Source organism: Neophocaena asiaeorientalis, unplaced genomic scaffold (genome assembly GCF_003031525.2).
Source record: "Neophocaena asiaeorientalis asiaeorientalis breed wild unplaced genomic scaffold, Neophocaena_asiaeorientalis_V1.1 scaffold230, whole genome shotgun sequence".
Classification (NCBI taxonomy): domain Eukaryota; kingdom Metazoa; phylum Chordata; class Mammalia; order Artiodactyla; family Phocoenidae; genus Neophocaena; species Neophocaena asiaeorientalis.
Window position 1 is genome coordinate 384,178 of NW_020175186.1, and position 12,072 is coordinate 396,249.

General features: G+C 53.1%; 2 protein-coding genes across 8 annotated transcripts in view; one reads left to right on the top strand and one right to left on the bottom strand.

Moving 5' to 3' along the window:
- The window catches only part of OGG1 (8-oxoguanine DNA glycosylase), a 17,714-nt gene that overhangs the window by 723 nt on the left and 4,919 nt on the right, over positions 1–12,072 (bottom strand). Inside the window, exons 5-7 of one of the 5 annotated variants that reach the window (XM_024764632.1) lie at positions 11,656–11,797; positions 11,471–11,520; positions 11,080–11,214 (exon numbers count right to left, since the gene is read on the bottom strand). In XM_024764632.1, coding sequence (XP_024620400.1) covers positions 11,125–11,214; positions 11,471–11,520; positions 11,656–11,797 — 282 coding nt within the window. In that variant the 3' untranslated portion in view covers positions 11,080–11,124. The other 4 variants (XM_024764636.1, XM_024764633.1, XM_024764631.1 and 1 more) reach the window with 4 other exon arrangements.
- Positions 51–10,940, top strand: CAMK1 (calcium/calmodulin dependent protein kinase I). Of its 3 annotated transcripts, none has more exons than XM_024764629.1 (12): positions 51–196; positions 2,458–2,572; positions 4,674–4,805; positions 6,033–6,107; positions 6,215–6,353; positions 7,178–7,304; positions 7,396–7,471; positions 8,162–8,274; positions 8,833–8,911; positions 9,008–9,095; positions 10,450–10,567; positions 10,676–10,940. In XM_024764629.1, exons 2-12 carry the CDS (start codon positions 2,490–2,492, stop codon positions 10,756–10,758), a joined length of 1,113 nt encoding a protein of 370 aa, XP_024620397.1. In that variant the 5' UTR covers positions 51–196; positions 2,458–2,489; the 3' UTR covers positions 10,759–10,940. The 3 variants fall into 3 exon arrangements, with proteins under 3 accessions (XP_024620397.1, XP_024620396.1, XP_024620398.1); XM_024764628.1 differs by lacking the exon at positions 51–196 and adding an exon at positions 692–725; XM_024764630.1 differs by lacking the exons at positions 51–196; positions 8,162–8,274 and adding an exon at positions 692–725 and having other exon boundaries at positions 7,178–7,300.

Here is a 12,072-nt window from a genome sequence, read left to right on the forward strand (position 1 = left end):
TAGTCCCTCCGCCGCAGGCTCCTCCTCCTCTGACATCAGAGCCGCGGGCGGGCGGAGGGAGCCAGCTGAGCCCGAATCGAGCCCTAGCCCGAGAGCGGGCGGGCGGGCCAAGCGCGCAGCAGCGGCGGACGGCGGACGGAGCTCGGCACCTGACAACTCGCGCCTCCCAGCCAGCCCCGCGGCTGGGCAGCCGCAGGTACAGCCCGGGAACCGCCCCGCCCGCGACCCTGGGCGCTGTCGGGCGGCGGGACCCTTCAGCCGCTGGACACCATCCCCGAAAGATGGGAGGGGGTGCCTGGGCGTACTGGACTGTACAGGGGCAGTGCTGGGCCTTTGTCCCCCACCTATGCCCCAGGCCCAGCAGGTGCCTTTACTGAGTGGGTAAAAGAGGAAGGAGGAGGTGTGTGTGTGTGTGTGTGTGTGTGTGTGTGTGTGTGTGTGTGTGTGTGTTCAGGGGGGGGGGTGTGTGTGTGTGTAATCCTGTGCTGGGAGGTGGAGATGGGGCGGGGATGGGGGGAAGGGAGGAAGGAGGAGGTGTGTGTGTGTGTGTGTGTGTGTGTGTGTGTCTGGCTTCAGGAGGAGGGGTGTGTGTGTGTGTGTGTGTGTGTGTCTGCCTTCAGCTGGGCCTGAATGTGGAAGGACTGGGCATTAGGAGGGGGCCGTGTTGGGGTATGCGAATGTCACAGCACAGGCAAGCGGATGTGATATGAAGTTGCAGCATGTTGGTGCGTAAGGGTATCCGTATGGGTGGGGATGTCTGGGAAACAGTGTTTGGGCTGCACATTGTGTATCTAGGTGTTGTGTGTGCTGGAATCTGGCTCAAAGGATAGTAAGTCAGAGTTGGGGGGTATACAGTTGTGTACTGAGGATGTTTGGAGTTAGATGTTTTGAGGATTTGGAGTTTAAGAGCTTCTAGGGTGTATAGGAGCTGGAAGGTGAAGGGTGTGAATGAATCTGGGATGTCTGGTATACAGGTGAGGGGTCTGTGTGTGTGTGTCTGTCCTGTCTGCATGTCATCTCGTCCAGGTGTATGTGGATGTGTGTTTTGGGGTGTGGGAGGGATGTCTGGGTGTGAGGATGTCTGAGGAAGTGTGTGTTTGGACATGTGTGCTGATGTCTGGGTGTACATGTATGATGAGATGTCAGAGCATCATCTGGAGACGGAGTGTGCTGGATCTGGGGGCAGGTGTTTGGGTTCAGGGGTGTGGGTGAGTCTTGGTGTGGTGTATCTGGGTGTAGGGATATGTGTGGAACTGTGAGGTTTGTATTTGCCAGGCCTTCAGGTGGGTTTTAAAATTCTGCCTCTAGAGCTTACCATCAAGTTTCCTTTCCTAGAAGTTTCTGCCCCTGGGATAGGTGGCCAGACCCCCCTGGGAACAAAGTCCCACCCAAAGAGTGGGATCGTACATCAGGGGCTCTAGTCAGGGAACCTTCCCCTCATTTTCCCACAGAAAAAACAGAGAAGAAAAGTGCTCTTCCTGAGGTCACACAGTACACTGGCCTCTCTTGTGGCCTCACTTTCTGTGGGCCTGGGATGGGATTGAGAGGCTGTGTTCTCTGGATGGGTCCTAGTCTGGCTGCAGCCCCCTCCAAGGCCTTTACCTTCAGCAAGCTTAGCTGGAGCCCCAGCTAGGGTCATTGGGCAACTCTGGGTCCAGACCCTATCCATCGCCAACCTCAGTCTCCCCATTCTCCACCTGATGAATGGAGAGAGAATGCTCACTCTCTACTGCTGGTTGAGACAGATGTCTCAACAGAGAAAAGTACAGGCTAGATCAGGGTGAGATCAAGCCGGGAGGGGACAGGTTGGGTGGGACCATTTCTCAGGCTGCTGGGACCCAGATGGGGAGTCAGGAGTGACAGGGGGGTAACAGGAGGTCCGGGGAGCTCCAGCTGTGGCTGCTGTTGCTGTGGTAACAGTGCAGAAGGAGCTATTTAAAAACATGGCTGAGATATTGCTGGAAGCCCAGGCTGCCGGAAAACTGATTTCCGAGAGGCCTGGCAGGGAGAAGGAGGAGGGAGAGGAGACACCCCAGCAATTCCCAGGGTGGGGCTGGGACATTGCTGGTTCTGGGGACGGGGGATCCTCCGGGGCTGTGCATTTCTACAAGCTGCTCTGGGGTCTTCTCTTCTGTCCTCCCAGAGGTCAGTGTCCCCTGGAGTGTTTGGATTTAGAGAGGGAGGAACTGGGAGGTGAGCTGAATAAACGAATGAATGAGTGACTTTGTTGAATAAAGAATTTTGCTGCCACCCTGAAGGATTTTCCTCTAGGCATAAGGATATGATGCATAGATGTTGCTGAATGAACAAATGGCCTGTGAATGAGTGAAAGTTGAATGATTTTGTCAAATGAATGAATCAAGGAATGAATAAATGCAGGCTGAATGGGGCCCCCAGTAAGTTCCCACAAAGAAGGCTGGGCCCTGCTGAGTCTTTTTCTTCCATTCCCTTTCCCAGGAGCCCTGGCTGTGGCCAGGGGGCAGTGGGCCATGCCGGGGTCAGTGGAAGGCCCCAGCTGGAAGCAGGCGGAGGACATTGGGGACATTTACGACTTCCGTGATGTTCTGGGAACGTGAGTCTCAGGGCAGGAGGAAAGGGAGAGCTGTCCCTGAGCTGGGGGGGGCGGGGCGGGGTTGGGAAGGTCCTCACTCCTGGGCCTGACTGGCTGGGGAGGCTGAGTCCAGGGTGGTGCTTCCTCTAGCCAGTTGATCACTGCTTCCTGTTTCCTACTGCCCAGGCCCCATGGTGGCCTTGTATGGCCCGACTGGCCTGGGCTTCTCACTTCTGGCTGACAGTGGGTGGAACAGAGGCTGCTCTTGCCACAGCTCTGGGTTCCTGTGACGAGAAGAAAGTAGGAGGAATGAAGGAGCCAGTTTTTCAAACTTGTTGCCAAGAACTGGGGGTTCTGGCCTAGGTTTTGGAACTGAAGCTGGGCGTGGCTCTGTTCTCAGTGGTGGGAATCCAGAAATAACTCAAACCTGATCTCCCAAGTCGATCCCAAACATGTGAGGGAGACAGACCTACGGAAAATGACAACAGGGTGTGTGCTGTGCTCTAGCTAAATTTGGGAATGAGGACTTTGTTGAGCCCAGAGAGAGCAGTGGCTTCTGTGTGGAGAAGAACTTTATGGAGAAGGGAGTATTAGAGCTGGGGACTAAAGGATGGGTAGGAGTGTACTTGTCAGAGAGGGAGAAGGCATTCCAGGCAGAAGGAATAGCATCAGCAAAGGTTCAGAGGCATGTTATGTGTGGAAGGAGAGTCTAGTGGAGCTTCTCATCAGAGGCTGGGGGAAGAGTGGAAGAAGAGGCTGAGAAGAGAGAGGAACAGGTCATGTAAGGCCTGAAAGCCAAGCTATGGAGGCTGGACTTGATCCCATGAGCCACAGGAAGACATTTAAGACTTTGTGGCAGATTTGCAATTCAGGATGGTCACTCTGGCCACAGCACAGAAGGCGTGAGGGACTGGAGAGGGACAAGACTGGAAACCAGCAATGAGGCTATCGCAGTCACTAGTTATTCTGATGATTGAGCTTTCACGAGAGATGCTTTTCTTTGACTTATGGCTTCTTATTATCCCAGGGAAAGCAAACCGTCCTAGAAAGAACACTCTAGTAAACCCTCCTTAATCAGTGAACTTTAGTGAAAATGAATGTGTTCCTTTCTAAGAGCCTGTTAGAAAGCATTGCTTCTCAAACTTCAGTGAGGATACACATCACCTGACGGCCTTGTTAAAATGCAGATTCTAGGGCTTCCCTGGTGGCACAGTAGTTAAGAATCCGCCTGCCAATGCAGGGGACACAGGTTCGAGCCCTGGTCCGGGAAGATCCCACATGCTGCGGAGCAACTAAGCCTGTGCACCACAACTACTGAGCCTACACTCTAGAGCCCGTGAGCCACAACTACTGAAGCCTGCGTGCCTAGAGCCCGTGCTCAACAAGAGAAGCCACCACAATGAGAAGCCTGCGCACTGCAACAAAGGGTAGCTCCCGCTCGCTGCAACTAGAGAAAGCCCGCGCGTAGCAACAAAGATCCAACACAGCCAAAAATAAAATAATAAATAAAAATTAAAAATGCAGATTCTGATTTAGTAGGTCTAGGGCGGGGCCTGAGATTCCACACTTCTGAAAAGTTCCCAGGTGATACTAATGGTTCTTCATGGTTCTAAAGGGTGTTAAATAAGCCATGACTCAAATTGGCTTTTGCAGAAAAAGGAGTGAATCAGTCATGCACATAATAAAAAAGCCTAGGGAGTAAACTTCAGGCATGGGATGCAGGGGCTCACATGATGTTATCAGGAAATTGTCTTTGACGGTTTCTCAGCTCTGATTTCCTTTGTGTTGGCTTCGTTCTCAAGCAGGCTCTCCCCAAGTGGTGGCAAAGATGACCACCATTAGTGCCAAGCTTACGTCTTACCAGCTTAGCAGGAAAGAGCACCTCATTCTCAAAGTGTCAGTAACCTGGCTTATATCACAGGACCCAATTTCTGTGGCCAGGGGATAGACTACTCTGATTGGCCAGGCTGGGTCACCTCTGGCACCAGGGAGGTGAATGAGTGATGGAGGGAGGCTCATCCTATCTCCTTGGTCTGGGGATGGTCACGTAACCCATAGCGGGATGGAGGAGAGGCTGGAGGGAAGCTGAGTTCCCCACCTCGTGAATCCCCTCTCTCTGCAGAGGCGCCTTCTCGGAGGTGATCCTGGCAGAAGATAAGAGGACTCAGAAGCTGGTGGCCATCAAATGTATCGCCAAGAAGGCTCTGGAGGGCAAGGAGGGCAGCATGCAGAATGAGATTGCTGTCCTGCACAAGTACGTGAGCCACATCCTGTCCCTGCCCTGGGTTGACCCTGCCTTGACCCCTCCCATTCGCTTCCTATCTCTGCTTTGGGCAAATCATCTAACCTCTCTGAGCCTCAAATTGCTCATTTGTAACACGAGGTAATAATCTCCACTTGGTAGGGATTTGGGGAGCATTAGAGGTCCTTTATTTCAGGTACCTGGCACAACAGCTAACATGACAGATGTGACCGAGATGCCACTGCTTCTTTACAGTGGTTTAATGTCCAATCAGATCTAAAGGTCAGTCCTTGAACGTGTCACAAACCCATGTATCTCAACTGACGTTATCTCTAGACCTACCGCAAGTTCCTGCCACATATTAAACCACCCAGCAAGTTGAAAAATGCTCATCTGCAGATGCCCTGACTCAACAACCAAATGGTCTCCGAACTGTTCATGCTGATGGGAAACCTGCTGTTCTCACTGGAAAGCTCATATAGAATCTTCACTTCCAGCCTCCCCGCTGAGCTTTCCAACCACCATGGGCAGGGACGAAATAATCATTTCCATTATTGGGTCAGGGAGACTGAGGCCCAGAGAGGACAAAGGACTTGCCCAAGGTCACACAGCAAGTTTGTGGCAGAGCCAAATCTTCCATCAAACTCAATTACCATCATTGGTTCATTTCTGGAGCGTTTACTGTGTGCCAGGCATTGTGCCGATTCTTCCCTGCATTTCCTCACATGATCCTCACTCCACCACTTGGAGGGAAGTACTATCACTGGCTTCATATTATAGATGAAGAAACTGAAGCCCGGAGAGGTTACCCTCAATTCAGTGAATATGAGTGAGCACCCACTCTGCACCAGGTGTGGAGCAACAGTGGTGAGCAAGATAAAGCTGCTGGTCTTGTGGAGATGATGTTCTGGTGGGGGAGGCTGACAACTTTATAAACCCAGACAAGTGTTAAAATCATATACTGATCGGCACTGTGAGGTGAGAAGACTTGCCCCCAAACAGCACGTGGCAGAGGCGGATGAGGACCCGGGTCTGTCTGACGCCGGAGCCCAGTGTTAACGCCTGTGGCTCTCCTGCCTTCCATGACACTATGACACATCATGGTAAATCAGCTTTTCCCTTTGAGACCCAGATCTCAGGCTCGTCCTGCCCAGGTTTGCAGGCGGTGGTTCTTCACCATGAGGGTGGGGAGGTGGCTGAACTGTCCTCACCTCTGAACCACCTCATTTCTCCTTTCAGGATCAAGCACCCCAACATTGTAGCCCTGGATGACATCTATGAAAGTGGGGGACACCTCTATCTCATCATGCAGCTGTGAGTGGCCCTGCCTCTGCCCCTTCCTCACAGCTCTCCCTGCTGCCCCCTCCCTGGCCTCTCTGCCTTCCGTTCTCTTGTCCAGACTGCCCTGTCCCTGGCTACAGGGTGTCAGGTGGGGAGCTGTTTGACCGAATTGTGGAAAAAGGCTTTTACACAGAGCGGGACGCCAGCCGCCTCATCTTCCAGGTGCTGGATGCCGTCAAGTACCTGCACGACCTGGGCATTGTACACCGAGACCTCAAGGTGGGTGTGAGGGTGTGTGGGGAGCTGGGGCACCCAGGGGTGGGGCCTCTGCAAATTCCTGAGACCTTGGGTACCTCTCACCCCGTTGCTGAGCCTTGCTTTCCCATCTGCAGAATTAACCCGGTAAGCCCTAAACTGCTTCCTCCCCATTCCATCTCTGACACACAAATGGACACAAAGGTGAACTGTGCCGTTACTTTATCCCAGTTGCATCTTATGTCTTTTTCTGATAATAAAAGTCCCACTTGCTCTTTGTAGAAAACTTGAATGGGGTAGCAAAACACGAAGAAGAAAGCCAGAAGCCCCTGAAAGCCTGCTCCTCAGAGACAATGATGGGGTTCACGTTTTGTAGTACATCTCATTCTGCTCTAGAAGAGTGCTGGGGTGAAACAGATCTGGGTCTGAATTCTCTCCCTGCCACTCCCCTCCCTAACTGTAGATTCTCAGGCAAGTCACTTTGCCTCTCAAGGCATCAGTTTCCCCCACTATAAAGTGGGATTATTCAGAGTGGGCTAGCAGGGATGTGGTAAGAATAAACTGAAATCAAGCACAAGACAGGATCCGGCGCACGGGAGCTCCTCAAAAATTCTTTAGGATGTCACAGTACACACCTGAGATTTATAGGAAATTCCCTTCTATATCCCCGAGGCCCTTGTCCTTTTGGAACTTCGAACTTAATTGAGTTTCTTGTGCCTCCAACCAAGATGGCAGCTGTGATGCCACAGTGGCTTTTGGGGGGCTCGCTGGGGTGCTTGGGGAGGCAGAAGGTCCTGCTGGCCTCTGGCCATCTCCCACTCCTCTTCCCCCACCTCCCATCTTCCAAGCCAGAGAATCTGCTGTACTACAGCCTGGATGAAGACTCCAAGATCATGATCTCCGACTTTGGCCTCTCCAAGATGGAAGACCCCGGCAGCGTGCTCTCCACAGCCTGCGGGACCCCAGGATACGTGGGTGCGGAGGGCCGTGGGCTGGGAATGTGGGCGGGGAGGAACCCAAAGCTGCCGGGCAGATTTGTCACCACCATGTCCCCTTCCCTCCACAGCCCCTGAAGTGCTGGCCCAGAAGCCCTACAGCAAGGCAGTGGATTGCTGGTCCATTGGGGTCATCGCCTATATCCTGTGAGTGGGGGGCTTGGCCGTTGGGGATGTGGCTTCAGAGTTCTTCTCTCCCCTACTTTGCTCTCTTCCTCCTCCCTGCCATTTCTTCTTTCCTGCCATCCATATTCATATCTACCAATTAATGACTAATATTACTTCACTCAACAGATACTATGTTTCTGGCACTGTGCCAAGCACTGGGGCTTTAGCAGAGAATAAGACAGACAAGGTGCCTGCCCTCAGGGAGCAGACATGCTAATAAGGGAGACAGAAAATAAATAAGTAAATCTATAAAATAATGGCAGGTGGTAAGAAATATTAAGAAGAAAAATCAAGCAGGGAAGGGAGATGGGGATGGATGCTATTGTAGATAGGAGGTCAGGGAGCCTCTCTGAGGAGGTGGCATGAGTGGCATCCTGACTGAAGTGAGGGAGCCAGACATTCGAGGTGTGGGGGGAGAATGGTTTAGGCAGAGGGCACAGCAAGTGCAAAGGCCCTGAGGAAGGACAGATGGCGGCATGTTAAGGAACAGAAAGCCAGGGTAGCTGGACAGGAGTGAGCAAGGCAGAGAGGGGCAAATTTCCCCCCTTTGTAAAAGGGGTAACTCCTTCCTGTGGGTTCTGCCTGATCCCTGAGACTGCCCCAAAGCTCCATCCTGGAGCCAGTGGGTACAATGAAAATGGAAATGAGAATGAGTTTCTCCTTGCCCAGGCTCTGTGGTTATCCCCCCTTCTATGACGAAAACGATGCCAAACTCTTTGAACAGATTTTGAAGGCCGAGTACGAGTTTGACTCTCCTTATTGGGACGACATCTCTGACTCCGGTATTTGGGGCTTTGCTTTCTTCCCCTGGGTCCTACCTCCAGTGCCTTCCTCATCTGCTTTGGGGGTCTCCTCTCTGCCTTCCTTCCACCAGATTCCCCAGAGCTGTCTTCGAGACCAGACACCCACCCTGGGTGCTTCTCTTTGCCTGGCTCCTGGCCTGAGAAACTGTAGGCTTTCATTCATTCGGTCTTCAAACATAGTATTTTAGAAAATACCTCTCCCCACTGAATTCCTAATGCCTGAGACACCACCATTCATGTTTTTATCTGTCTTCCTGTGCCTCCGATTAGGAGGCAAAGCTGTGAAGCCATTATCAGTCATGTACACATCAGTGTGAATACACTGAGCACAATCTTCTCTAGGAACAAGTTATTCTTAAGGGAGAAAGCTGGAGGGCTGGGGTGGGCCTGGGGGCTTAGAGAAAAGGGTGCAGGTGGGGTGGGGTGGTGAATGGACAGATCTGGCTTCGGTGCCAGCCAGACCTGAGGGGTGGGTTCTATCTTGGGGGTGTTCTCAGGCACCACCATGCTGTCTTTGCTCTTGTCTTGGGGATTCAGCCAAAGACTTCATCCGGCACTTGATGGAGAAGGATCCAGAGAAGAGGTTCACCTGTGAACAGGCCTTGCAGCACCCCTGGTGAGAGCTCCCACAAGCTGTGGGCTGGGGTGGGATCTGGGGCCCCCAGGCCTGCCTCAACCTTCACTGACAACCCTCCACACACATCTGCTCTAGGATTGCAGGAGATACGGCTCTAGATAAGAATATTCACCAGTCGGTGAGCGAGCAGATCAAGAAGAACTTTGCCAAGAGCAAGTGGAAGGTGAGTCCACGTTTAGTCCTGGGTCCCAGCCTCCCCAGGACTCCTCCCCAGCCCCATCCAGCCCTCAGCTCACACAGCAGCTTGCACCTTGTGGGGCACACTGTAAATGCTCAGGGGTGCTTACTGAAGAACCTCATTCATTCATTCAATGCTCTGACACCTACTCTATTCCAGTGATGGTCCCTGACCTCCAAGTCTAGAGGGAGAACAGTGTATACTTCTTAAGGAGACATCGAACCCAAGCTACGAGATCCTGGAAGGGGCATAAACCTGTCAGACATGATAGCCGAGTAGGAATTAGCTGGGCACAGCAGAATAATGTCTGAGGCAGACGGAACCAGGGTGCAAAGGGCCAGGAGACGTGAGAGTGCAGCCATTCAGGGCAGTGTAAGCGCTAAGCCTGGCTGGACTGGAGGAGCTGTGGGGCAGGAGCCCAGGCTGCAGACCCAGGTAGGGGCCAGGCTGCTCGGGGGCTTGAGTACCACAGTGGAGCAATGACTTGATCCTGAGGATGCTGATGAGCCCCAGAAGGATTTTCAGCTGGAACTTGCCCAATAGAAAGGGCTATCAAGATGCAGAAAGGCACAGTGGAGGCTGGGAGACCCTTTAGGGGGCTGTGGCAGAGACATAGTCAGGAGACGGTGAGGGCTTGGACCAGAGCAGTGGCACTGCGAACAGAGAACACTGGTTGGTCCAGGAGTCGTTTGGGAGGCAGAACTGACAAGAAGTGATGGTAGAATGGATATTGGGGGAGAGAAGAGATGTCCAGGGCTGGCCCAAGATTTTGGTCGGGGATGAAGTAGATGGTGGTACCGTAACTAAGATGGAGATCCCAGGGGCAGAAACTTGTTTTAGGGGATGATTTTGGTTTGGGACATGGTAAATTTGAGGGACATCTCAGTGGACAGGTTGAATAGAGAATGATACACACACACCTGGGCAAGTTAGTTAACCTCTCTGTGCCTCAGTTTCCTCCTTTGACAATGGTGACAGTAATAGTGCCCACCTCAAAGACATTCGTGAAGATTAAATGAACTACTATGTAAAGTGCTTAGAACAGTGCCTGACACATAATGCTATATTGTTTACTCTTATGTGAAAATAAATTAATTATACATAAAAAGTTACACACGTCTATCTATATATACATTTTATACATGTACGTGTGTGTATTACTATATGATATGACTGAATATAGTTTAATAAAGCCTTGTAGATGTTTCAGGGAGTTTTAGGCGATCAACCAATATTGCCTGAATAAAACTAACAGAACTGCTGCGAGAATTACACCGCCAGACCCTGCCCCGTGATGTCCTACTCTCTCCAAAGTCCCTTCTTCTGCCTCTCTCCACAGCAAGCCTTCAATGCCACGGCCGTGGTGCGGCACATGAGGAAGCTACAGCTGGGCACCAGCCAGGAGGGGCAGGGACAGACGGCGAGCCACGGGGAGCTGCTGGCCCCAGCAGCTGGGGGTGAGGCCCTGGGCTCTGTGGAAGGGCAAGGGTGGTCCACAGAGAGGCACCCACACTAGAGCAGAGGGTCTTCTCCTGTGGCCAACTCTGCTTTCTCTCCCCGTGTAGGGCCGGTGGCCAGCTGCTGCTGTCGAGACTGCTGCGTGGAGCCGGGCCCAGAACTGTCTCCCACACTGGCCCCCCAGCTCTAGGGGCCTGGATCCCCCGTGTAGGAGGGGTTGGGGGCAGCCTGCTCCCCCCCTCCCTGAACTGGGGAATTACCCTGCTCCACCCGCTCCGCACCCCTTTCCCTACAGCCCCTCCACTGCATTTTCCATACAAATGTTTCTATTTTATTGTTCCTTCTTATAATAAAGGGAAGAGGTTAAAATCACAGGTAGCTCTGTCTCCCCAGACAACTCCCATCCCACACTGTCACGCAAACTGCTTGATTTGAGGGTGCCTGGTCCCTGAGGTAGCTGCAAGGAGCCCCCTTTCCAACATGAGACTGGATGGGGGTGAGAAGGGGGAATGGTGGGGAGGGGTATTTGGGGCATCCCTTCGTCCAGCGCCCCCACCTAGCCTTCCGGCCCTGAGCATCTCTTTTTGCGCTTTGCTGGTGGCTCCTGAGCTCGGTGGGGTTGGCGCAGGTCAGCACTGAACAGCACCTGGTGGGGGGGAGGAGTCTGAGTGGAGAGAGGGTACACTGGGGTCAAGACTGGGGGTGCCGTGTGGGGAGCCGGAAGGGTTCATGGGGGGCAGGGCTGAAGCAAGGAGAGTCCACTGGAGTCAGGGCTGGGGTGGGTGGAGAGTCCTTTAGGGTCACCTGGGGCAGTGGCGGGGTAGAAGAAAGTGGGTCAGGGCTTGGGGCGAAGTCCTACGGGGTCTGGACTGGAGGAGGACGGGAAGGCTAGGTACACTCACTGCTTGGGCCCAGCCAGCATAAGGTCCCCACAGGCTCCGGAAAAAGCTTCCTAAACCAGAAGTGGTGAGGTGACATTGATTGGCCCTCCTGTTCCCTATCCACAAGGGTGGGGTGTAGGGGGAGGTGTGGGAAGTTTCCACCACCTCAGCTCACTGCCAGTCCCGACATCCCACTCTCTCCTTACCCAGTTCCTTGTTGGCCTGGGGGCTTGGACCCTTGGTGGTGGGGTGCCAGCTGTAGTCACATTGAGCGATCTGCCACACGTGGACATCCACGGGCACAGCCTGGGGCTTGTCTAGGGCCATCAAGCAGATGCAGTCGGCCACCTTTGACAGACACAGAGTGAGCCACAGAGGAGGAATGGCAGGGTCCAGCCAGCAACCTGCTTCTAGCCCCAAAGCCAGCTGCTTCCTTCTCCACTCTGAGGTTACTATGATTGTACATTCTATTAATAATTTAAAACACAGCTGTGTGGACTTCCCTGGTGGCACAGTGGTTAAGAATCTGCATGCCAATGCAGGGGACAAGGGTTCAAGCCCTGGTCCGGGAAGATCCCACATGCCGCGGAGCAACTAAGCCCGTGCGCCACAGCTACTGAGCC